This window comes from Clupea harengus, chromosome 17, assembly GCF_900700415.2.
Source record: "Clupea harengus chromosome 17, Ch_v2.0.2, whole genome shotgun sequence".
NCBI classification, from domain to species: Eukaryota; Metazoa; Chordata; class Actinopteri; order Clupeiformes; family Clupeidae; genus Clupea; species Clupea harengus.
Window position 1 is genome coordinate 5,659,440 of NC_045168.1, and position 27,379 is coordinate 5,686,818.

At 41.3% G+C, this 27,379-nt stretch overlaps 1 protein-coding gene across 1 annotated transcript in view; it reads left to right on the forward strand.

The window, feature by feature from the left end:
- Window positions 1–6,599, forward strand: part of vipr1b (vasoactive intestinal peptide receptor 1b) — a 58,869-nt gene extending 52,270 nt beyond the window's left edge. Inside the window, exons 11-13 of the mRNA XM_012816137.3 lie at window positions 1,021–1,150; window positions 3,526–3,567; window positions 6,030–6,599. Coding sequence (XP_012671591.2) covers window positions 1,021–1,150; window positions 3,526–3,567; window positions 6,030–6,218 — 361 coding nt within the window. The 3' untranslated portion in view covers window positions 6,219–6,599. The remainder of the gene's footprint in view (window positions 1–1,020; window positions 1,151–3,525; window positions 3,568–6,029) is intronic.
- Window positions 6,600–27,379: the final 20,780 nt, after the last annotated feature.

The window sequence follows — 27,379 nt, forward strand, 5'->3', positions numbered from 1 at the left end:
GACGGATGACAGACTATAATTAACTGTAGGGAAATTCACTCACTCGTCACAGTCGGAAGGGACTTTTTTCTCTGTAATTGCTGCTTGTTGGCACACTCTCAAGTGCAGTGCTCTCAAAGCCATTGACCGTAGGGTGGATATCACACGTGTCACTTCCTCTCCCTGTAAGAGGCCTACACCAGGCCATGTTTTGCTAATGCTGAGAGAACTTGAGATATTTATTTATTTATTTATCCTTACTTTTGAGTTTGTATTTATTTATTTTTGCCATTGCCTCACCATGAATGAGCATAAGCATGCCTCTGTCTCTCACCTCTCTCGTCTCTCTCTCGCCTCTCTATCTCTCACCATTACGAGTGTCAGCCACAGACAGGCTTGCCATTACAGTGATACATTGGCCTTTGCGCTTAAGTAGCTTTCCATGATGTGCCACTCGTAAACCAGCCCTGGTGCTTTAGTGGCAAATTTCCTCTCCTCTCCTCTCCTCTCCTCTCCTCTCCTCTCCCCTCCCCTACTCCTTTGTCCTCTCCTGCCCTCCTCATCCTCGCCTGACAGCGCTATTTCCCAGCTCTTCCTCCACAACATTACCTAAGAGAAATCGCACACATTATATGTAGCAGGTTAGGAGTGGCAGCCCACTGTCATTATGGGGAACATAGGAGTAGATTATAAAGAGGTGTGTCTGACTGTGTCTGTCTTTCTCTCTCTCTCTCTCTCTCTCTCTCTCTCTCTATCTCTCTCTCTATCTCTCTCTCTCTCTCTCTTTCTCTCTGTGTGTGTGTGTGTGTGTGTGTGTGAGTGTTATTTTTACCGACATATTCACATGTTTACAGCATGACTGAAAAATGTATGAATAAACAGTACATTTTGAGTTCTGGATCTAATGAAAAAAACTTGTGTGTGTACTGATTATTTATTGCTTATGTAGACCCTTATGAATGTTTATTCATAACTGTTTATTGAGTTGTGACCCAAATGAAATAATAACATGTGTGTTTGTTGTCTTTATCTGCTCTGCAGGAGGTTAGCCAAATCAACTCTGCTCCTGATTCCCCTCTTTGGAATTAACTTCATCATATTCGCCTTCATTCCCGACCACATAAAAACAGAGCTGCGTCTGGTGTTTGACCTCATTCTGGGGTCATTTCAGGTGTGGGAGGAGTACTCAAGTGACCGCTCTTGCGCTGTATACATTAAGATTTACATTTAAGCTTTTATCCATTGACTGAAGCACAATGCATTGAAAGCTAAGTTCCATGAAAACAATACTTAGTTTCATAGGACCTAACTGCCAGATAGGGAAGAGTGTGTGTGTGTTTAACTTGTGTATGTATGATCACAGAAACTACCATCTCATCAATTTCCTTTGTGTTATTGTCAAAGGCTAATTTCCTTAATACCAATGTTTCCATAGCCTAAATACTCATACTTAGCTATGCCTTTATCCTTAAATGTAAGGCTTATGTAAGTCGTTCTCCCCGTATGAGCTATGATGAGTGTATCTTTTTATGATCACTTCCAAAAGTTCACTCCCTTGTTCGCTGTAATGAAATATTGCACTTGTCCAAAAGTACACACTGAGTGTTCCTATTTTAGATCCCATTGGCAGTCCTCCAGAGGAATGGGCACACACTCACGCACACACACACATTTTTCTAATTTCACTCTACTGCGTCTGCTTAAAAAAAGGAAAAAAGCACGGGTACTATTTTAGTTCTTCGCGTAATGACTAATTCAGGGAAGGCGTTCACATAGGCTAAATGTGTGATCCTGATTGTGCTTTAGCTCTCTCTCTCTCTCTCTGTCTCTCTCTCTCTCTCTCTCTCTCTCTCTCTCTCTCTTTCTCTGTTGCGCGCACATTTTTTTTCTTATTCTCTCTCTGGAATCCAATGACGAATTCCTAGAACTCTTATTCTTAGAATTCCTTATCACTTTGATAGCAGGCGAATTCCTGATGAACCCTCTCCCACTCTCTCTCCCTTAAGCAAGATCCAATCAGTTGAACTTCATAAGTGATATTTTGCCTCATGTTAATCAATAATGGACTTTTCAATGTAGGATTATATAATATAATTTAAAAGAAATATGAGTTGAAGGATTGTATGCGTAACTTCCATCATTCCTTCTTATGCTAAACGCGCGTCATGTCTTTTTTTCATCTCTTTTTGATTCTTATTTTATATTTCGGGTACTATTAGATACAAAACAGATTCATTTAGAGTTCTGTATGTTATTCAAAACATCAAAACAGACTGTGGATTCTAAACTTTTGGGTGGGTGTGTACAAATGCACTGGGTCGGGTTTTCCCAATAATGATTCGAGTGATTCAACAAAAGTTTGTTTGTTTTTTACATGCATTTTATAAACATGCACATAATGTTAACGCGCGTGCCCTGCTCTTGAGTAGCAAGTAATGGGCGCTGTCCATGTAAACAGTGCTGAAATACCATTTGATTTGGTTCTATCAGGTGATGTCACAGCTGCCTTTTGAACTTCATAAAACCTACATGCTAATTGACTTAAAGGCAAATAAACATCTACATATCTAACTTAGGAATAAACCTTCACTGAGTAGGCCTGTGACACACACACATGCAAACACACCCAAATAATGCTAATGATTATAAAAAAGTGATAATGTTACACCGTACTCATATTTGTTTGTTGCATGACGTGTCAACATATTCGGCCTACTACACTATTCTGTTTTTTTTTTCTCTCTGGTGGAGCTTTGTTCCCCAGTCCCTTCTACTTTCTGTACTAACTTGTGAGCTGGGCCCTACTGAATGTAGACTACAATATGCCCCCCCGCCCCCCCGTCAAAAAAGAGGAAAAATAGACTTAGACAAATGGAATCACGATTCTACATTTCATGACTTTGCCAATTACATGTCCATAATCTAATCCTATTTTTGTGAGCTTTAATAGCTTAATTATTTTGAAAAGCTATAAGGTGACTGACTACAACAACACATAATAAAGGATGAAAACGTACCATTGCAATAATAGCTGCTGGTGACCCAATTGAAAAGCCCCTGTTAAGAAGCTTAGCCGTCTACGACTACTACGGAGCATACATAAATCTACAAGCGTTTTCAAACACTAGTTAAGTTACGATGCTTTCGGGAAACGCTCCGAAATTATAAGATGATTCACAAGAGTCGTAGATTCAGAGAACTACTTGGCTACCGGCCCTACGATGCTTTTGGTAAGCCCGGCCCGTGACGAAACTGGTTGATTGTCCTGTATGATGCAAGTTCACCCAAGAGCAGTATGGACTCAACTCTATTATTATGCTGTGTGGTAGCACTACCGAAGTGTTTAGAAGACTCAGGAGGAAATATGCATGCTCTGATTACTTTTGTTTACTGTTTCTGTGTCAAAGCGCTGTTTAAGCCTGTCTGTTATAATAAGGAATTCACAAGTGTTTTTTTTCTCTCCCTTTCTCCCTCCTTCCCCCCCTCTCTGCTCTCTTCTCTTTTTCTCTCCCTCCTTCCCTCTCTCTCCCCCTCTCTCTCTCCCAGGGCTTTGTGGTTGCTGTCCTATACTGTTTCCTAAACGGAGAGGTAATACCCTCGGCTCATCCTCCTTTACTTCTCATGTAAACACCATGTCCAAACAACACGTGTACCCAGCAAACACAAACTGTCTCAACACACACACTGTCTCAACACACACACTGTCTCAACACACACACTATCTCAACACAAACACTATCTCAACACAAACACTGTCTCAACACACACACTGTCTCAACACACACACTGTCTCAACACACACACACTGTCTCAACACACACACTATCTCAACACAAACACTGTCTCAACACACACACTGTCTCAACACACACACTGTCTCAACACACACACTATCTTAACACACACACTGTCTCAACACACACACTGTCTCAACACAAACACTGTCGATTCTTGCAGTGGCAGTCCCGAACAGTATGCTTGACCTTGGAGTGGTGCTAAACCAGGGATCCCTGGCACCCTGCCTCGGAACTCATATCAGTGGATGAGTCACAGACCACCCCACACACACACCCACACACACACACCACCCCAAGCGCCACCTTATTAGCATGTCTCTCCAACTCCCAATCTGTAGAAAGGCCCATAAATAGCACCTGGCTGTTGACAGCCCCCGTCTCTCACATTGATGTATCTCCTGTTGTTCAGATTCCACTCGAAAAAGTCTCCTTCTCTTTCCCTCCCCCCTGTGTGTGTGTGTGTGTGTGTGTGTGTGTGTGTGTGTGTTGTGTGCATGCCAATTCAATTGTAAAGATTTGCAGTCCTCCTGGTCTATTTTAGCAGCCAAGGCTGCAGCCCCTTCTTAATGGCATGCTGAGTGGTAGTGGGAAGCCGTGGCGGGACCGCAGCACTGCAGAGAGAGTACATGCAAAAGCAAGGAGGATTATGTAAAAATCATTGATGCCAATTTGTCTCCGTAGCATTCGTTAAATAAGTTCTCGTTTCATCGGGGCTGAGACGTTTGCGACCCCGGAGCACATTAATTAGGTCGGAGTCGTGTTAACCTACAGCAGACTGCTCTCTGTAATCTCTCTTGCCGCCATTGAAACTCCCTGGGACCAATTGCCGTTATCTCCGCCATGGCACATCGTTATTCACGGGAGCAGACAAACATAAAGCTTTACATTTTCAATGAGGGTTAATTATCGTGACATTTGAGATGAAAGATGCAGAAGCACCGTAGACAGCTTTCCCTCATTAAGGATGGCATCTTCATATTTCACAAATCATCACCACTCAACGTGTAATGTTTCTGAGACAACTGGTGTCGTACAGACCAAGCGGAGAGGTTCTATTTAGGTTTCTTAGGTTTTCTCTTGAGCAACTAAGGATGCACAGTACAGAGAATACGTCTTCACTCGACCGTAGTTGGTTTTGATTAAAGCGCTTATTTATTAAATTGTAAGATGATTCACAAGAGTGTAGATTCCGGGAACTACTTGGGCTTACAATGCCTTTGGGAAGCCCGGCCCGTGACGAAACTGGTTGATTGTCCTGTATGATGCAAGTTCACCCAAGAGCAGTATGGACTCAACTCTAGTATTATGCTGTGTGGTAGCACCACAGAAGTGTTTAGAAGACTCAGGAGGAAATATATATGCTCTATTGCTTTTGTTTATATAGTTGGTTTTGATTAAAGCGCTTATTAATGTCAGTGTGAGTTTTTAATGTATTCACACTCTTCAGGGAAGTTTGATTTTCATTTCAGTTGTAGAGATAATTTCTGTCTTGAGGGCACAATGTCGATACCTCCCCCTCCCCCCATTCCTGTCTTTCCAGGATGGGCGCAAAATTCATATCCATTACAACAAATGTCCAAGCTACTCCTTTGCTATAGAACTAGAGTATAGAAATAGACCGGCCATGATATTTTTCTTATTTGTACAACACAAGCCTCACTACACTAGAGGATCAGCAAGGACATCTTCTATTTCAAGTTTGCACCTGTGTTTACATAAGCATAATAACCCTTAGAGAATTAGGTTTTTAAGTCTTTTCAGAGAAACACTGCTATGAAATGACTACTTATTTCAATTTATTTAACACGAGAACGTGTCTATTCTCACCTTTTCATTATGCCTTTCATTTATTTATAGATTGTTTTTGTTAACTTCCTGTCCCTAGCCACTTTAGTCCTATTCCTGTGTTCTCCTCATCTGTGTCCCTGCATGGGTGCAGCAGGTGCAGCTTGAGTTCTGCGTTGAGAAAATGAACACTTTTCACTCTCCATGCCACTATTAGCCACTGTGGAGAGAAGTGCCTGCAGAAACACCAAACTTTAGCGTTAGAGAAAAACACCTCTCCTCTCTCTCTCACCCCTCTCCGTCTCACTCTCTTTCCCCCATCTTTCTCTCTCTCGCTCTCTCAATTATTTCTGTCTCTGTCTGTCTCTCTCTCTCTCTCTCTCTCTTACACACACCTCTCCCCATCTCTCTCTCACTTCTCCCCATCTCTCTCTCTCTCTCTCCCTCTTCTCCATCTGGCCTCCGCAGGTGCAGGCAGAGATCAAGAGAAAGTGGAGGCGATGGCACCTGGAACGCTTCTTGGGCTCGGACACCAAGTACCAGCAGCCATCCATGGGCAGCAACGGCAACAACTTCAGCACCCAGATCTCCATGCTGACCCGCTGCAGTCCCAAGACGCGACGCGCCTCCTCTTGCCAAGACAGCTCTGTCATCTGACCTTCGACCTCTCAGCCCAGTGACCTCTGAGCCCCAGATGGCATCCTCCATAGACCATTGGTCACTGTCACTTCATTCCATGCGCTCTTGGGCCCTCCAAGGCCAGGTCCAGCTCAGGAAGTTCTCATAGAAGGATCCAAAAAGGGAATCGTGGACCCAAGGGTAGACTTTTTCCATCCAAACATTCATACTGCTGTACGTGCCGTCAACTGAATGGAATCCCCGGGTGTGTTTTGATGTTGCAAAGCAACATTCAGAGACAGAGGACTGGTCTGTCGCCAGTTCAGTATTCATCATCCAGGTCCTTTGATTTCTGTGTGTGTTGCTCTGAACTGTCTCTGTTGCCATTGTCTGGCAGACTAGCCAAATTGCTCCCCCCCCCCCCCCCCCCCAACCCTATCATGTGAAGCATACAGCGACATCCTGTTCAAAAGCAGCCATTTCCTTTTGTGAAAGCGCCTGAAAAAAAAAAAAAATTTCTACAATTTTGACATGATTCTTTCCCCGCTCCCCTGAAAGACCACCATGCCAGTGGAATATTTTGTCATATTCCATTGTCATTGGATTGAACCGCTATGTGCCACCATTGGCAGTGTAAGATTAGTTCAGTTAAGTGTCATCTCAGTGTGCCAGCACTGAACTGAAAATTACACAAATATAACAGAGAGTCCATTTTGTCAAGACCACATACAAACAGTCATCAGAGGGTACGTAGGGATTGATGTGTGGAACTGTATAGGTGCAGGTGTATATATTTCCCTCTCTGGACAATACAGTCAATAAACACCTGGCAAAATGTTACTGAAAAAATGGAATGTAGAGAAAAAGACATGGAACTAGGGGAGAAATGGATGTAACAAAAGAGTTTAATTTCTACAGCCAAGCGAATGTACGCCATCTTCTTATCGTTTCCATATTCATCTTTAATTGTAAAAAAAAAATGTGAAAGAACAAAAAAAACTAAAGGAAAAACTACCAAAATAGGATCTGCAAAGATCCAAATCTGCCTGGAGATATACTGTAGAGATAAAACGCCAGCTTTCCCTCCCAAACACCTAACTCATGAATATTTTTAGCACGTTATCTCAAGGCGGTGTGAGTGATAAGAGTGAAATGATGCCATGATATGGGAAACGAATGCCCTTTTCTGCACTATCCTTCCCATTAGTTCTCACTCTTTCTGTCACATCGGATTGTTCTGCTTTTAAGTGTTTTTGTGTCAATGCTATACTGTTTTGGGTTACCATATTGAACATTTAACAGTGAAATCCTATTCATGCTCAACCATAAACAGCTTGAATAAGAGAAATGGCAGTGCGGTAATAAAAGAGAAAAGGTGACAAATTGACATATTAATTAAAACCATGAAGGAAATGATTCATCTTAATGACAGGCCTAATGATTAAAATTTAATTTCATCACATTCTTAATTGTTTTTTGATGTTCATCAAATGTAGGGTTTTCATTGTAGCTCATGACAGTTCTGTTAAATGACTTTTTCCTTTCTGAATCCTGAATAAAATGTCACCCATGTATGAGACACCAGGCTGTCATACCTCCCTCCCCCTGTATTTTCCTTACCCCCCCCCCCTCTCTCTCGCTCTCGCTCTCTCTCTCTCTCTCTCTCTCTCTCTCTCTCTCTCTCTCTCTCTTTACATGCCCTACACGTAGTACCTCACTGTTCAGTCATGCCTCTCATTCCATCTCTCGTTGCGTAAAGAAATGATTGTATAAGTGTATCAGTGTGTGAGTATTATATGTTGAAGAGGCATGTTGTGTTTTTTTGTGCTTTTGCAAGTGTGAACAGAAACGATATGGTCACCACTTTGTAAAAAAAAAAAAGCATGGAATATTGTTAGTCTTACCTAGTCATATTTTCAGTCTGCTTAGTATGCCTGTTGGAGAATAAGAGGAACATCATCTCACTCCAAGCAGTGACATGCTTCTGTAAATTAATGTAAATTTTGATACAGAGTAGGCGTTCGTTTTTACAGTTCAGTTATGTTTCGGTGGTGTGAATGTTTATGATGCACGTTGGATGTCCTTCTGAGACTCCTCCAAAGGCTTAAAAACCGGAAGTTGTTCTTGCTGAAGCTTTTTCTTCTTATAATTAAGTATGAAATATAATATAATATGAAGAATGGTCTGTACTTGGACCCTCCATTGTCAGATATCACAACCATGGCATAAAATGTCATGGCAGATGGACCATGATGTTATAATGTTTTATGACAGATTTTCAATGATAAAATCATGTTACCATTGTGGGCAATTGGACAATTTGCAATTTCTCATAATGTTTGGCATGATGACTGGCGGTTAGCATGTGGCAGAAGCTGGCATGGCATCTAACATTCTGAGAGCTGTCATGACAATTACAAGTGATAGTAATATGATGATGTTACATGACAACTAATGACAAGCCAAGGCATCAGCCATCACATGTTTATGACATGGTTATATCATTGTTATGACAGGGTCCAAATGGAACGTTACCAAACGCTTTGAACAAGAGAGTGCATTCCTGTGGCACTGACAACACAGACACACTAAGTATTCTTTTCTTTAGCAGGGGGGTCCTTTGTTTCTAAAGCACAACCGCTTTTGGTGTTTCGATTTTTTTCTATGTGAAGTGGTGCTGTGACTGGTTCTTTGAAACATAGTGGCCATGGTCTCCACCCTGCAGCGCTGTACCATTACAATCCATCCACCGGGAATTCTGGCCATTAGCGAGTTTTGATTCACCTGTCAATATGTAGCTTCTGAACTGGACATTCCAGTCAGGCTGTGTGCAGTACCTCTTTGTTATCTAGGTAGGTGGTACGTTGTTCAGTGTATCCGCATGCAGTGTTCGTAGGCACCAGTATTGTACTGTGTGTATTTATAGACGTTGTATTGATATTATATATTGTCTCTCTATAAGACCCTCTCAATGTGTTCATGTTTGTCTTTGAATTACATACCCACAAAAAATCAGGATTATTTTTGTATGCTGTCTGCAAAAGCTCTTTTTATTGACATGTATTTAATATATTTTGTAATATTGGCAGTAAGCTGCAGTTTTTTCCATTTGCATTTGAAAGTGTTCACCATTGAAATCATTGCAATTAAAGTACTTGAAAGGAGTCCCAGCCTAAGGTATGATATGATTTTATTTCCCTCAACCAAACCGTTTATCATTCCTTTTAATTAATATAATATAAAGAAGGTGTTCAATTATTAACCACAAAAACTGTGAAAACAAGGAAGAGAGGAGAGCAAGATTGACGTCCACATTTTAGTCTCAGCAAGGTCTCCGATGAATACAAAAGTTCGGTCTTCACCGGCAGGTCTAATTAATCTCCGTTTTTTTCCTGGGGGGAATCTAGAGCTGTGCCCTATGCCCTGTGGTAGCAGTAGAACCCAAACTGTTCATAAAGTTGCTCTCAATAATTTGTTGGGTAGACCTAGCGGGGGCGTATTACTTTCTATTCATGAATAAAAAGCAACTGAACTGATGTCTGATCCAATCCCCTACATCACATCCTTTGCTTCGGAGGGCCCTATAGCAGTGGGGCTTGATTGGCTCCACTACAGTCTCATGAAATGGCATTCATAAGTCCCCTCGTTTCCATAACAGCTGTATAAAGACTGGTATAATGCATAATAAAGACTGTTATGTGGGCTATGTGTCCAGTGTTTAATGCAAATTTTCAAATGGCCAGGCATCAACCCAGTGGAGTCCGACTATTTAAGTCATAATGTCCTTTAGCTAAATCAAATCTTTTTCACATGACAGCAGGGTGATGTTATTCTTTCATATGGGATATTCCAGGTTTGAATCATATACATCCAGGCTGTTACTGTCAGTTAACAATAAAGCTCATCAGTTGCTTGGTTAATTAGTTTAGCTTTGTTTTCTTTGTTTTTTCTTTTGTCTTCCTTCCTTCCTTTCTTTCTTTATTATTCCCTCTTTCTCCATTTCTATCTCTCCCTGCTTCTCTCTTTGAATACATCCAAGTATAAAGTTTTCCTTGATTGGATCGGTCCAACAGATCTTGAAAACTGGGTTTCTTTCCTAAGAGTCTCAGGCAACTCAGTGTTCCAGTTTTAAGTGTAATTTCCTTCCTAATGAACTCTCCTGGCAATGGTCTACACAAGCCTTCCTTTTGTGAACTTGCTGCTTCAAGGCTTTTCCCGAATCCTAATGTAGAACTGGGACTGTGCGGCACATAAGTGGGCTTGCTCGGTATGGGCACTCGCTCAAAAGAAAAATAGAACTCGTATCACGGACCCCGTTTCCCAATTCCCAGCGCACTACTAACATGTTGCACAGTGTGTAACCACCCTTTGAATTAATATTTATGAAGATCTGGCAAGGCAAAAATACCTTTGAAAAACAGAGAAACAAACCCGTAGATAAATTGGTGTGTCCTTGAGTGGGATTTGTTTTTAAGAGTTCACGACCTGCACAGGGAAGGCATTGGCCAACTAATATGTCACAATGTTTCTGCAGAGCCTTACCGGCAGAAAAATATATTTAAAAACAAAAACCCAGAGATCTTTTTAAGAGGATTTTCTTGTCCCTTTGTATTATTTAAGTACTGGGCAAGCCATCAAATGAGGGAGTGCATGCTGATAATACTGCTAATCCTCTCATTCACTGATCAGTCAAAAACCAACCCAAGCCTACATGAAACATTCATCAATAGGAGTAGTGAATGTGCCACGCAAAATTTGCATGTGGATTTGTTTTTAAGAAACTGTGAATAGGAAGTACTCCCAGTCTGTTGTCAAATGCATAATGCATGATACAAGGGTCGTCACATGTGTTATTGACAATGTGCATTTCCGTGGGGTTTTTTGACCAGTTTTTGGGGATGCTTCTTACTGAATACCAAGCATTAAATCCAATCACTTTATATTACTTGAACTGGTAGAAGACAGCTAAAAGACTTTGCAACTTTAAGAACTATTTGTGTTTTCCCAACACACTTTCATGTCGGAGATGATAGAAATGGTAATTGTCTTTTCTGCTGTTTGGTTTTCCAGAGGGTCTCTACAACAGGAGTTTGTGGTTGGGTCTTCACTGGTGTAACGGTGAACTTGATCAAGGAGCAGAATACAAAAACATCATCATCACATGTTCATCATATGATTTACACCTCACGTTCAAATTTATATTTGTTTTTGCTGAATTGCAACTGCATGTGTGTTTTTATCATATATGAATTGGTTAATACAACTGTAGGCTCTCATGGTTGTTACTGCTGACAAAGCAATCAGGCTTTAATATTGTGGATAGAAATAGGCTTCTGGTGGTCTGCCAATAGATTATCACAGTTTTTCTCTCTCCCTCTCTCTCTCTCTTTCTCTCCCTCACACGCAAACATATACACAGAGACACACACACATATACACCCACCCACTGAATATCATAACAAAATGGAGTTTGATGTCGCTTTCAGATCACTGTATGTTTAATTGAAATCCTCATAGTGTCTGAGTGGGTCACACCCACACATGGCCATACCTCTGTAACTGGAGAGAAACCTGCTAGATCAGGGCCAAATCTGTTTACCAAATGAGGGCAAAATCCATTCCAGCCACGTCCATACCACAATCGCTTGCTATCAAGGGACACACCTGCCATACAACAGTGGCACATGTACTGTAGCATGATGCTTTCCTGTCAAACATGGATCATCAGAGATCGTGTTATTTTAATTCTTCACACACTCTACCTTACTATGTTTATTTCCCTCCAACGTTAGGTAGGTGTCACTGTTAAGATGCTCTCTTTGTAGTTCTAGTGCTTTTATTTAACCGACAAGGGATGCTAAAGATAAACTATGAGATTATTCACATGTTAAAGATTTTGTCACCTCCAGGGGCTCTCAAAAGGAAGCAAAAGCAATTTCGTTTCACTTTGTTCTTTTACTTCCTGTTTTTGTCACATACTTCGCATGGGAGAAGAAAAACATAGGACTGATTTTTACACAGGGATCAAAATGAGGTGGATGTAGAGGGATCTGAGACCATTTGTAATCTACTAAGCAAGTTCAGTATAAAGTAAAATACTATGCTGTGGGTTGCCATAATTATCTTAATACCTTGTCATTCACTGATAACAAAAGTGAAGTTGATGTGTGTCTGTCAGCCTATTGGGACTAGGTGAATGGTTTAGTGTGTATCTAGCTTGCTGTGATTATTGTGTGTTGTGTCTTTTGAGTGCTGTGCTTATGAAATGTATCACCCTTTTATATTCACTGTGTGTACTGCGTGATCTTACATTAATGTGCACCGTGTGAAATTGCATAGAACACTGTTCACCACACAGACTTCCCCTTGGGGCTCACTGATTGCTTCATTGCTTAAACCTGGACACATACCTGGACCATTAGTAACCTACCTATCGACGGGAGCGAGGGCAAGGAGGTGGGGTATATAAACAGGGAGCTGTTGGATTACTGCAGGCCCGGCGGGGACAGCGAAACCGAGACTAACGAACGGACGAACGAACGAACGGACGGACGGACGGACGGACGGACGGACGGAAGGAAGGAAGGAAGGAAGGAAGGAAGGAAGGAAGGAAGGAAGGAAGGCATTGGGCAGCAACGGATGGAAGCAGCCCAGAACACGCTATCATCACGGAGAGCTGTATTGGAATAATCAATGCTCACAATTCCTGAGCAAAGGAACGTAAGCTTTGCCTCCTACTTTTATATGTCATTATTACTGTGTACGTGGCCTGCGGTACGTTGATCCTTTGCCTGACTATCCGAGGTCTGCTGGTGGCCATTTCCGGGTTGGGAATCCCCGGAGAAGCCCATCGTCTTGAGGGGGGCGTCGCCCATGACGACACACCAAGCCATCCACACTGGACAGATCTCAGCCTTTACTGGACTACAATTGGACCCCATCTGTCTGTCAGCTCGCTAGTGGATTTTCCTTGTGGACATTTAAATTATTGGAAGACTGCTTTTAAAGATATAAATTATCTTCGACCTTTTATACAAATACAACTATTTTTATAATTAAATACTGTTGGTACTTCTGTGTCCTGGGCATTCGTAAATTTAAGGAGGCAGCCATACGGCTGACATGTCCACAAGTTTGTTTTCAATCTTAGATCCCGATCGGCTTTGAAACTATGACTCAAGATGGGTTTTGGCCTGCTCCCCACATTCAAATTGAATGTGGATTCATGTATACCGGTAATTGAAATGTTTCATTCAAAGATGGAAAAATATAGTCAAGATTTTAAGAATGTTGAAGAACGGTGAAAGAACTATTCACACTTCAGTCAAAGCCAAATATCTCCTGAACTATCTACATCTAAACCATTATCCCAGTGAACACTAAACCTGGCCCTAACCACACTGGCTATGTACCTGTTTAAACACATGTTGTCCATTGCTTTGGCCACTGCACACACTCCTCACACACCAACATATGACCACAGCTGCCTCTAACATTGAGGGGCCTTCAGCATTTAATGGGCATCCTTTTACTGCAAAGTGGAGCGAGCTCAGCTTCATCACGCTCCACGTGGCTGAGACCAAAGGAGTTGGAAACACCACGGCTTCTTTGAAAGGTCTCTAATCCCACCCTTGCCTCCACCTCCTTGTGGTCTAATTACAATCATGGACACTTTAGTGAGGTTAAGCCTTTCAAACATCTCCACATCACTGTGGACTTGTGGACTCCACATCATGTTACTTCCAAAGCAATTTCACTGAGGATGCTCACGAGGAAGTGCTGATAAAAGCCGTTCACTATGTGCAAATGACTCAAGCCCGGGCCTGGGCGAAACAGGCCCGCCGCCTTCTTTGTCCTGCGGTGGCCTTATCGCCATCAACTCTCTCTTACTGTATGGTTTAGCGTGCTTTTAGTCTCCGCCATTCGCAGCAGCCACAACACCCACTCAAGGCGCCCACACAAGGCCTTTCAATGAGAACACTTCCCACAGCCCACATTCTAGACCGCCATTCAGATGGGTCTCACTGTATACAGCCAGCATAATCACGTCAGGTCAGACCCACACAAGCCCATTACACCGTCACTTTGTTTTGTTCTCCTTTGGTTAAAGGTACAGAATAATAATATACTGTATATATACCCTTGAGGAGGGAAGTGTGCAATCTAATGCACAGATATAAAAGAGAGTGCTATCAGTTAATGACATTTCACTCTGTGAAAAGCCTTTGTGCTGTTGCCACTTTGTCCTGCTTCCTATTGATTAATGTTTCAGAATGATATACATTCATAGAATAGTAAGTGCAATCTAAAATGTTCCTGGAGGGTGTTACACGGTGTATTAAATATAGTGAAAAGTTTTGAATAAACTTATTAAAAGACCTTAGAAGAATACATTTATTAAAATTGCTTTACACCCCAGGAAAAGGTCTCCAGCTCTTGAGTGATCAGTAATCCTGTAATCTAACGTCCTGTCCACTGTTTGGCTTGGCTGGCCTGTGTTTGTCTGGTGATGGAACTGACATGCATTAAATCACTTGTGGTTAACCTCCGTCTGTATGCAAGCCCTGTTTTATGCAGAATGTTTCTCCCTTCACGGTTATTGCAAATTAAATTCTGGTTTGGTTTTAATGAAACACCCGTCCTACATTTTGTTCTCCTTGATGATGAAACAGAATTTTTAAAAATGGTGTAACCGTGGTTATTTCTTTTCCAATTATTTTGGTTTCCTTTTAAATCTGTTATTTTAATGAATCTAGGGTGTGTGCAAACTACTTACTCTTTTTTTGTAAGCATTCCATGAGTATACTAGATACTACTAGAGTTCCTGTTCCTTAAATCCCTGGTTGTTCCTCTTGAGTCTAGACTCCTTCACTTCATTTAGCCACCATCAGTCCCTATATACAAGCCATCTTCATAAAGTTGTCATTTCCTTAATTAGAACATACAGAGTGCTGCATTTTAATGAGGTGGGAGGAGGAAATGGTTGCTGTCCAACTGAAAATGCCAGATGTCTTGCCTTGGAGTGTTTTACAGTATTTATACGAGCCCTGAAACATTGATGTGGCTGTGAGTGCACATAGAAAGTTTCTCTTTAAATGTCTAAACCCGTGTAGATGGACCTGAGACTCTGCAAGTGCTAGAGTCTGCCCCGTGTCTTTTCCTTTCCTCCATCTTGTTCACGCTGCTCCGGAGTGGCTTTAGAAACCTCTTCACAGACTCGTAATATGTTTTTGTGTGTCTTGTTCTGTATCTAATTGCTTTGGCAGCTCTATTTTCGTCACTTATTGTCAGATCCTGTAGCCAGTCTAATGTTGATATACATATGGAATCATTACACAGTAAAAACATGTCTGGATCTTTTTTTCTTTTCAGTTACGGGACCTACATTTATGACATAGATCATTTCCAGGCTTACATGCATTTACGTGACATTCACACAAAATCACTTTATAGGAGTTTCGTTTCTGGTGGGAAAATCAGGCAAATTATTTAAAGACACGGCACGCCCGGCATACTGAATTTAATTAGTCCTCAAAGGACTCCCTGGATCAGGTAAATATATATGATATATCCCATGGTCAGAACACCACAAGACAGGTAGGAAGCGGATCAGCTCATGAATATATTTCATTAAGGCAGATTGGCGAGATGTTTTGCCCTCTCATTCAGTCAGCTATTTCTCACGCCTGTTGGGAATTTGCTGGAGTTTTCCCCCCTCTCCTAACAGCATGTAAATCACAAAGAGCTAAGTTGCTTTGCTGACCGCTCTGCATCGATATGTTAGACTGAAACAATTATAATCAACCTCTCCCCATCTCTTGAGCAAATACATAATTCAGGGAGGAGTGGAGAGAAGAGATTTCTCTCCTGCCGTTCACCTCCACCGAGAAGCTCCTGGCCCTCACTGTGGGAAATGCTTAGGGCAAGTCCATCAATAGATGGACATGGAGCAAATTAACATAAATTACTGTAGAAAATATTTATGTGGTGTATTAACATCTGAGAGTTAGTGGGAATAATCGATTTGATCCACGAGGCCTAGTTATCATGTGGCTCCCAAAAATAAGTGCCACTTAAATGCTATTAGAAACACACCAACTGGCCTTTAGTATGATTTTTTCTCTCTGAAATGACAGTAGATGGATTACTTTACCATAACTTTAACGGTCAAGACCGACTTTTAATTATTTTATCCAGTACTACTATGTGCTGCCATCTATTGCTTTAGGTCAAATTAACATTTTGTCTTTATATACAGAAGGCTTTAATTCTTCTTCCTAATATCTTCAAATTAAGTTGCGCAACTGACGTTACATCGCGTGACAGACGATGTCACACGTGACTGCTGTTACATATTTCAACATCAGCCCTGTCCATCAGCTCCAATCTCGTCACCAACTGACCCATGGTTTTGTCTGCTGTGGGTATGTTACTCATGACAACATCTTGTAAGAGAATTGTGAAAGGCACAAAAAAATTATGGAAGGCTAAGCAATAAAATAAATTGATGATTTTGGGTCTGGCGGTACCTTATTTTTCCAGTAATTACATGAATATTAGAACTCTGCCAAGTTCCAACCCAAAATTCAAGATGTGCAAAGTGTTGGCTTGTGGACTGTTGATTGTAAGTGGACAAGTTGTCATGGTAACATCAGTCATGGTAACATCGGCCATGCTATATTTATGTAATTGTAATTACTGGAAAAAAACAACCATTTTCTTTGATTATTTCTGTGTTTATGACTGACACATAGTCTAAACACTGTGCAGGATGCAATTTTCTGCTTCCAATAGTTTTAAGACAATTTTGAATCAAAGATGACTAGACTTTTTGCGTGACCATTTTTTGTAACATGTCACGCTCCAAACTTACACCACAGCACAAAGAAGCTGTCAAGCAAGGGCCAAGTATAGCCATACAACTTTAAACTTAAAAATAAAATACCATGGCAGCTGTACAATAATGCTTGTCACCAAACCCTCCAATTTGTTAGGCGGGTTGACTGCAACATGGGGGCTGATTTTCGCGGTGATCGCGCTGTGTGCTTAGCGTGCCTCTCCTGAGAGAGGCCATCTGTGCATCCCTCTGGGCACATACATCAGTGTGGGGTGCTGTTGGGTCAGAAGCTACGCGAGGCTATTCAAATGCACTTCGCAGACACTAGAATCCGCAATGCAAATTGTTCTCACTTCATACATGGGTTCAGTAGCTGTTTTGTTGGTTTCATAGATGCTGGTAGAAATGGATGACATTCAAGTAACTATGATACTATCCTGAGATGTTGTTAATACAGACAGCAAACAAGAAGATTCAACCAAATATCATTAGATTTTCAATAATTACTGTGCTTCATTGTCTTACTGCAGGAAAGGCAAATCATGTTTAGGTAACTGTGTCATGATCCATTCAGGGAAGCAACAAAATGCAAATGGTGAACAGTACAGATACTATAAAAAGTAAAATAAAAATAAACACTATGCACTGTGATTTGAGCTATGCTAAGTATTTATCAATATGCAGTGTTACATAAATGGTCTTCTATAAAACATACATATTTGAAAAATGCAAGAATGACGCAAGTGTCTCAGGTATGCAGTTGCACTTGGGTGCGACTGAGTTTGGAAAATCGTTTTCTCTTCACTGAAAAAAATCTCTCTTGGTGTGGAAAAGCGCGTGAAGATGCCTTTCCCCACGACAGCTCCTGTGGCAAGACAGTGGACTCAGATGACAAGGCCTGTTTCACGCCATCTGCATATTTTTGAGACTTAAGCGGAAGGTGGCCGTATGATGAAAGGACAAAACTCGGGGGCGCCTAACATCCGCATGGGAGCAAACTCCATCAAAGGATCGCCGGACCGCTGGGGCAAATCTTGCAAAACCTTTTAAAGTCTGCTGAAAGTCAGCATCAACATCAAGTTTGGGATTATCAGTGAAGATGTGCATATTATTTCTGTGATAAAACATTGAAATTATTATTGCACAGTCATTTAATTATTATAGAACTTTGTTCCCCAGTCTCTTCCACTTCCTGCAACAACTTGGGAGCTAGGCCTAGGCCCTACTGAATGTGGGCTACAATTCCCCTGTATTCAGATTTGTTTGTTGCATGATGTGTCATCAGATTAGGCCTATTCAAAATGTCCAACATTAGCATGCTTCGTAAATTGGATTCTACAAAGTACTTAGGCTTCCCATGCTTTTAGGAAACGCAGCTCTGGCCCAGATATGCTGTCTATTGTCCTGAGTATCCCTCTATCCTCAACTGTGTTTGGAGTTGAAATTAGAGCTCCTTTACCTTTAATGACACACACAAATAATGCAAATGATTATGATGTTAGGTCAGATTCAGGTTTGTTTCTTGCATGACGTGTCAACGTATTACGCCTACTCAAGACGTCCAACATCAGCCTGCTCGTTGAGCCAAGCAGACAGACAACCAACAACAACCACGACCCTGCTTACCCCCTGCACACCCCCCACAATGCTCTCTGAATGGCAGACCTGCTCACCTCTTGGGTGCTAATGTAACAGACACCCTCAAAACAATCTCAATCAAGAACTTTTATCAAAACTGAGCTGGGGGTTTGAATTAATTGAATTGTCTTCTATCTACCCAGTGCACAGAGTCTGGCTTTGAACATCCCCCCCCCCTCCCCCTCCATTGATTTAGTTTTAGGTTGGAATTTAAATGGATAAATCATCAAGAGATGTGCACTGGGATCAAGGGAAAGAGTTACTGGTAAATAATGAATGATTCGTTATGGCCTCACCATTTTAAGGATGGCTGGGCCCACTTCCCTCTACCCACTTGATTGGCTCAATGGGGAATAGAACGCCTCAGATTCTGCAGTTAGTGTAGAGCTGTGCCGCCATAACAAGAAAGAAAGTTTTATGTGTTTGATTTCTCCTGAGGTGCGGATTTTACACATGGATTTGGTGGACCCCCTCACATCAAACACCCGTGCAGCTTATCTGCTTTGGGCCGCGCAGGCATACTTAAAGGAGGGGTGCTGATCCATCTCCAGAACTAACCACTAGTGATATAGTGGTATATATACTGTTTATATATACAATAGACAAATTATTCTGGTCGAATCTTTTATATGTGTGTGTGTGTATAACTTGCACATCCTAACATGGTCATGATTTCAATGCCCAAGCTACAGTAATTTTAGTTTGCTTGTAGTTTTAGTTTTTTCTTTGACGTCATTAAATTAGAAGGGAAATAAAGAGACCTAGTCTGCTCCAAGACTACGTCATTCCAAGCATGTGTTCAACATCTATTTATTTAGCAGATGCTTTTATATTAAGCGCCTAACAGTAGTGTACAGGTGTACATTTTACATTAAGCACCTTACAGTAGTGTACAGGTGTACATTTTACATTAAGCACCATACAGTAGTGTACAGGTGTGCATTTTATGAGTAAGTGGGCTCTCTCAGTGTTGTTATTGGCACCTTGCTCTACAAGTTCATCTGCCACAGCAGGTCAGCTTCTGTCCCCACTCCCATACAAAATAAGACTTTCAGAAGTGTGGAGTAGGGGCTGAGGGCAAAAAACACTTCCTGCTCCTGGAAGGACTTGGGACTGTCAGCAGACGCCGTCATTAAAATTTTATGGTGGCCTTTGGTACCCGCGGCCCACTATAGACACGGCCCCGTGGAACCTGAGGAACCTTAAAGAGCCTTGCTTTGCCCAGTGAGCCCGATGCGAATACAAATAAATCTCTTTTAATACACGCAGCTTAAGTCAGTTGGCCTGGGCTGAGAGCCTCTTCATGGTTATAATTAATAACGCACTTTAACAGAGGCTGAGCGATTAGGCTCCGTCCTCGCTCATTTACACCGCTGGCAGTACAGGCTGGCAGCATCAGTCTTCCCCTCATCAGAATGTGTGCTGTATGGAGCCAGAGAGTGTTCCCACCAAGATTAATGGTGTGTTTGAAAGTCTGCTCCCTCCCCAGCCCGAGTGTGGTGCTGGCTCGACCCGTGAACCACAGCAACAGATTAAATGAAGTTAGTGCGTGGAGTGCAGTGAGTCACCTTGATTACATCAGCCAAAGCGCGGCGTCGCATTAAACCCCCCGGGAGACATATCCAATCACAAAACCGCACCCAGAATGGTGCCCTGCTCGTTTTGGCAGTGCCCGGTGGAGGCTGCCCAGAACACCTAAATGGTGGACTTTCGACATGTTTTCTCCCTTTCATCTACTTGCATGATCTTACAGCCGTTTTAAAATATTAATAAAACCTTGTCCTTGTATTAGACTGTGTTCACTTCACTTGGCTCTTCCAAGTCTTTGTGAACACAAGTGTGAGGAGGAAGTGTGAGCGCCTACCACCTGATGTTGGAGGAGAGACTCTGTAAATGTAGGTTAGATATAAATAAGTTAAAACAGCTGTATTCACATGGGTGCGAGGTGAAGCTTCACAAATAACCACACAGGGCACATGATAGTAAATAATAAAAAAAAACATAAATCAGGCGCTGAAAAGAAACTATGAATCTTTTGGCTCAAGATTGAATTATTTCATTGCGTTGGGTGAAAGTTTGCCGTTCAAGATGAAGTTTTTGTTTTCTTAGAAAGAGATGGAAAGAAAGGATTGCTGACTGCGCTCCCTAAGGAGTGTGTTCTCTTGTGGTATGGTAGTGTTTATTTTCAGCTGATGCACAACATGAAGAAACATCCACTGTCAGAGGAATGAGCTGAAGGATGCTGCTGCCACTTCATTAGGCACGTCGCGTGTTACGCAAGTCTCTGTGCACTCGTGCAGAATGGGAGTTTCTGAAACATTCTTATATTAGTTTTAACATGGCTTCGCCTGCCTATTGCTCCAAGCTCAGTTTTCACTGAGCTTATAGTCTGGAACTGATGTTCGCAAGATGAAACGATGGGTGGTTCTGAGGGGCCCACCAATCAGCGTCCGGTGGGGGTGGTGAAGTGCAATGACGTTGAAATAAAGCGTTTGTTTCAAATATACTTACGACGACAGTGCTAAAGCTAGATGAAGCGATACAAACAGTAGTAGTCACGCCAGCAAACATTGAATAATTGAAACCGGAACAAGAAGAATGTGTAAAACTATCCATCAAGGGCAACACAATGTTGCCTTACTGGCAACAGGTTTTGGGAAAAACCCAGTATTTCAGCTTGCACCATAAGCGTTGAATTAGGAAGCAATCCCATATTGGTCAATGCCAATAGGTCAAAGGCCAATTGGTTTACGCCGATTTGGAAGCAACGACTGGAAACAATCCACAACGGATCGAGGCCAGACCCTATCTATTCATAAAGTGAATTTGGGTCTGGTTACCATAGACAGGGACTCAACTCTGTGACTTGGACTTAAGTCTCACACACAGTGGCTTGAGACTTGACTTGAGACTTGACTCAAGATTTGCATGCAACATAAATTCCAAGTAATGTTATCAAGTTGTGATGATCATAGACATTTCACATTTTTCCCACTCTGGCTTGGTGCCCTATGAGGTTTTACACTCTGTTTTCCCTTTCAACAAGTTTAATCAATTCTCATTAATCTAGATAACTACACGTACATAATGAATAGATACCTAGATGTTTTGGGGTAAGACTTAACAGCAGATGATTGTACATGGCCTTTTGCAAATGAGTGTGCAATGATGCTCATGTGCATATTTAAATTCATTTAAAAAGAAACTTGTAATACAAAAAAAGTTACTTTTCATGTATACTTTTACTATGTAAAGTTTTATTGTGGTAGGAGTAAAGGAAAAAAATAAGCCTATTTGGATGTATTTTGGGCATATTCGATTAGTGTATAGCTCATTTGCATATTAAAATTCATTTTCAAAGAAACTTGTAATACAAAAAATGTTACTTTTCATGGGTACTTTCATTGTGTAAAGTTTCATTTTGATAGGCGTAAAGGAAAAAAAATAAATTTTTGAGGTGTATTTTTGCCATGCATTATTAGCACACATCTCAGATTGATGAGAATTAAACATATTTCCTCAACTAGGATTTCTTAGGACTTTTAGTATGTTGTTCTGGACACCTCATAGAAATGATCTATGCTGAAAAAAATTATTTTACAATTAATTCTATTATTGGCTCCAAAAAGGGTTAATTTGCCTGGCCTATATCTCGAGCCAGAGTTTTGGTTTGTCCGTTCTGGGCTACTGTAGAAACATGGTGGTGCAACATGGTGGACCTCGCTCCCTGTGTAGATATGAAGGGCTCCTTCTAAGCCAGGGCTCTCAGACTCCCGGCCTGCAGGCCAGATCCGGCCCGCCAAGCGATTTCATCTGGCTCGCCGGCTCCTCAGAATGTTGCAAAAAGTTCCATTGATTTGAATGGGCCACCCCAACGTTTACCGCTGCTATTGGCAACGGGTTTTGTGCTTCTAATTCACATCTTTCATATCATTCCGCAAGTAGTCCAGTCATTTAACGTAAGCAAGTAATGGGTTGCTACACCACACCTGAAACTTTAAAGTTCTATTTGCGTGAAGAACAATTTTTTCTTAGCGGAAGTCACGAAATGCCAACAAAATCATTAAAAATAAGTATTTTGGATGAATGTCTTTTATCGCTTTGGCAAGTAACAGAATAATAATCGGGATAATATATAGTCCGGCGGTCATTATCTGAAAATATATCTAGCTGTGTGCCAAAGGCAAATGTTTCAGTGCGTATTCTGTGGCTCTGGAAGAGAGTACTGACATAAATGATAATGCTCAGCTCGCGATTTTTTCCCGCGGTGTTAACAACCAGTTTGAAGTGACAGAGGAATAACTTTGTGTAAAAACAATGCAACAGCTAAGCTAAGGATGTGTTTGAGCAACTGTGTGACGTAATTGAGCATGCTGGTCTGTCATGGAAGTCGCTCCGAGGAATAATAACAGACGGTGCACCATCAATGATCAGCATATCAATAAACTATTAATTTTAGACCACTATAGATGGAAAGATGCTGTATTTTGACAGACAAATTAAATTATACACTTGAAATGTATTTATTATAAATACATTTATTTTATTTTATAAAATAATTCAGATTTTTGCTGAAACTTATTCAGTTTTCTGTTTTGTTTGTTTGCAGCCTTGTTACTAACTATGCAAAAGTGGTGTAGTACAGCATTTTCTTTGAAATGTGCATGTTTGAAGGAAAAATATAGATGTAGTTGTCAATGTCAATGAAGACATTATCCCACTATTACTGCTGGTCATGGGCTATCAATGAGACAAAGTGATCCAAAAATGCAACTATAACAAACACCTTTATCCAAAGAGCATCTTGCATTGCCCAGGAATTGAAACTCATGTGAACTACTTGTTATTCAACAACACTAACCATTGTACCACTAATCACACATGGTACATTTGCCACACTCAAAAGTGGTATCTACAGTATTGTGATAGGCAAGCCAACAGATAAAAAAAATCTGCCCCCCAATGACCAGAATGGACGCTCATCGGCCCCCCGGTAATTTGAGTTTGAGACCCCTGTTCCAAGCTAACAAAAACACAATGATTCATAGTTACAGGTAATTATACACTAATGAAAACATAATTATCAATACTATTTTCCATCTTCCTATGTAAATATGAAGGGCTCATTTTAAGCTAACAAAAAAACAATGATTCATAGTTACAGGTAATTATACACTAATGAAAACATGATTATCAATACTAAATTCCATCTCTATTAAGAGATGCCACTAAAAACGACACACTGTACCTTTAAATACGACTCTGCAGACCACTGAAATAGACCCACACATTAGGGTGGAGCACTGAAATGGTAGCCGAATCCCCAGACTAGTCAGTGTTTGTCAGCTACGAGACGTACCCGTCTGGGCATCATCCTTGGCAACAGCCAAAACAGAAGCTTCATGCCAGGCTGCTTCTGAATTCAACTCATCATGCTTATGCTAATGAGAGACCTCAATGCTCTGTTCCACTCTTCAGGAGAAGTGATATTTTGAAGAGCCCAGGTGCAAATGAAGGGTCCCATTAATTAAGCAGAATGAGGATAAATATGTTCTACAGCTTTATCACTAATCAAAATAGACATTCACATGAAGAACATGTCTAATTATTTATCTCCAAAAGCTTTCATTTGTCGTTATATTATTGCACAACCATATGTTATTATGACAAGCCTCTCAACAACGGTCAACAGTGATGTGTGGTTTGGAAGAGACCGAGGTATATCTACATGACAACGTTTCCGTGTGCATTCGAATGATGGGGGTATTATATCTAGGATTTGTAATATATAATATATTATATTTATAATATATATTTCCTTGTGTTTACTAATTGTGCCTATGCTTCAATGCTTTTAGATTCAAGATAAACTCCTATGACGTGGGTCTGTAATTGTCTGAATGAGCGATTATGAGCGAAAATTATTCTGAAACTTACACAAAGTTCCTCATATCAGCAAAGAGACGTGCACTGGCTTAGTCAAACCCCAGCAGACTCCAAGCACCTATTGTGTACTGAATTCCCCTGTAGGTAAGACTAAACAGGGACCTGTTCTAGATCAACACTCATCTGTTCCAGCATCTGCCTCTTTCATAGCCCAACATCTATTATGCTCTGACATACCAACATCAGCCCCCTATAGCCCAATCTATTATGCTCTGACATACCAACATCAGCCCCCTATAGCCCAATCTATTATGCTCTGACATACCAACATCAGCCCCCTATAGCCCAATCTATTATGCTCTGACATACCAACATCAGCCCCCTATAGCCCAATCTATTATGCTCTGACATACCAACATCAGCCCCCTATAGCCCAATCTATTATGCTCTGACATACCAACATCAGCCCCCTATAGCCCAATCTATTATGCTCTGACATACCAACATCAGATGGAGAAAAACAAACAATCCATGGCACTGAGAAGAACGGCAGGAATGGCATGTTTAAGAGGAGAGAGAAAAACTATAGTTACTATTTATATGCAGCATACACTTTTAACATAACAATAACATACTGAACTCATGCATGAGCTGTTGTTTGGAAGTTGATTCTCCAGATGTCAGAACAGAGTCACAAGGCCTCCCCCTGACCCTCTTAATCTGCCTGCAATCTGCTGATCTGACCTCTGACCTGTCTCCATTTATCCATGTTTTAACTGAACTGCGACCCTTTGGTTCTCACTGCTCTGCCTGGGGTAGGCAGTACCACGTTCAGTTCCCATAGAGTCTAGTTAAATTAATGAATACAATTATTGCTTTCAGTCTGTATAGCTCCGGATGATTGCTTGCTAGACGTGTATGCAATGATGTAGCACAACAATGAGAACAGAAGACTGTCTGACTGACTAATTGATGGAGATAATTTCCAAACACTGTTAATGACTTAAGAATATAATAATCAAGTGCTTTGTATTAATATATTCCTTGTATGAATCATGTGCTTATGAAAGCAGGAACATGGCTTTTCTGCGTGTGTGTAACTAAGATTATTAGGTGCCACTTAGTCTGCATATGTACAAGAGCATGTTTAGACCAGAAGTGATAAGAAGGGTCGAACTGTGCTTCTTCCGACCTTGCAAAACTTCCATCCTTGCCTCGGACGTGAGAAATCCACCACGTGATTATCCCTGCTGAACGCTCAACTTCTGTCTATATAAACCTTGTGCGATGTGTTTATCATTGCTTCACTTTCAGCCTTGTGCTGGGAGTGAGCCCGATTGCAATTGTTGTTTGTCTAATAAATATGCTTATATGCAGCTCCGGAGTCCTGAGGTAACTAGGGTGAATTTTCACCTATCACTAATGTTCAGTCTGGAAAGAGCTGCACAATCACTCGCTTCTCTTCATCGCTCACCGTTTGCCTCTCATAACCCATGGGCATGGTTTATCTGAATGGAGACAAACGCCTGTCATGTCTAATAACTTTAATGGGCGTGATTGCCCACCAAATCAAATTCAGTAAGGTCGCCCCTCTGAAGATGTGATGAGAGATTTTCCCTGAGAGTGAAATTCATTAAAAACATTTTCTTCGTGAGTATGCTTGAGTGGTAGTGTGTGAGTATGTGTGTGTGCATGTGTGTGTGTGTGTGTATGAGTGTGTGCATGTGTGTGAGTATGCATGAGTGGTAGTGTGTGAGTATGTGTGTGTGCATGTGTGTGTGTGTGTGTGTGTGTGTGTGTGTGTATGTGTGTGCCCGTGTGTGAGTATGCATGAGTGGTACTGTGTGAGTATGTGTGTGTGTGTGATAGAGAAATATGAAACTCTGACTTTAATGAAGTATGTATGTGTGTTAATCATATGCCTTGTGTATTTGCTGAAAAGTTTACCTTCTGTGTGTGTGCATAAGCAAGGGCTGATAAGAAGAACTACAAGTCCTTTTTTTCTTCCTTGCTGATGCATTACGCTGCAAAAAGCATAGCAAGATGACCTCGAATGTGGGAGACCCACCACGTGGTTATCTCTAGTGCTTTGGCGTCAGAGAACGCTAACTTCATTGTATATAAACCTTATGTGATGTGTTTAATAACTTTGCTTCTCTCTCGTCTGCTGCAGTCTGGGAGTGAGCACGGGCTCTCTCTCTCTCTTGTCTGCCAAGACATGAGTGAGCCCGACAAGCTTGTTGTTGTTGAATAAAAAGATACTTATACAGTCCAAGGTACATTTTCACCAATTTTCACAACAGTGTGTGTGTGTGTGTGTGTGTGTGTGTGTGTGTGTGTGTGTGTGTGTGTGTGTGTGTCTGTATGGGAAGGTATTCTTTCAAATGGTATCAGATGTGTAAAGGCATGAAGAGGCACAGAGTGACGCATTGCAGGTGTAACAGGTCATGTTATGGAAAAGGGCAGAAGAAGGAGATTTGTGGTCTACATCCATCCTGACTGTTGTTTTCTTGAGTAAGACTGATTATACAGTCCCTCAAGGATTTTGGGACCTTCCATTTTCACAAATTCATGCAAATTGAAGGATTTACTGCAACTGCAATTTGTCGCAAAAAACAAAACACAGTCATGAAATTTCTGCATTATTTAGGATTGATTTTATCTAACAAAAAATGGCCACTGTTTTTGAGAATTCCCACAGCAAATTCAGTCCCTTTTGGCTGCAACAATCACAACAGATCCTGGAGGGACTGAGGGGACCAACAGAAGATGAAGCACTAGGATGAAGGTTTAAATACAATGTGCACCTGGGGACCTCTGCCAGAAGTCTGTTGTTAGA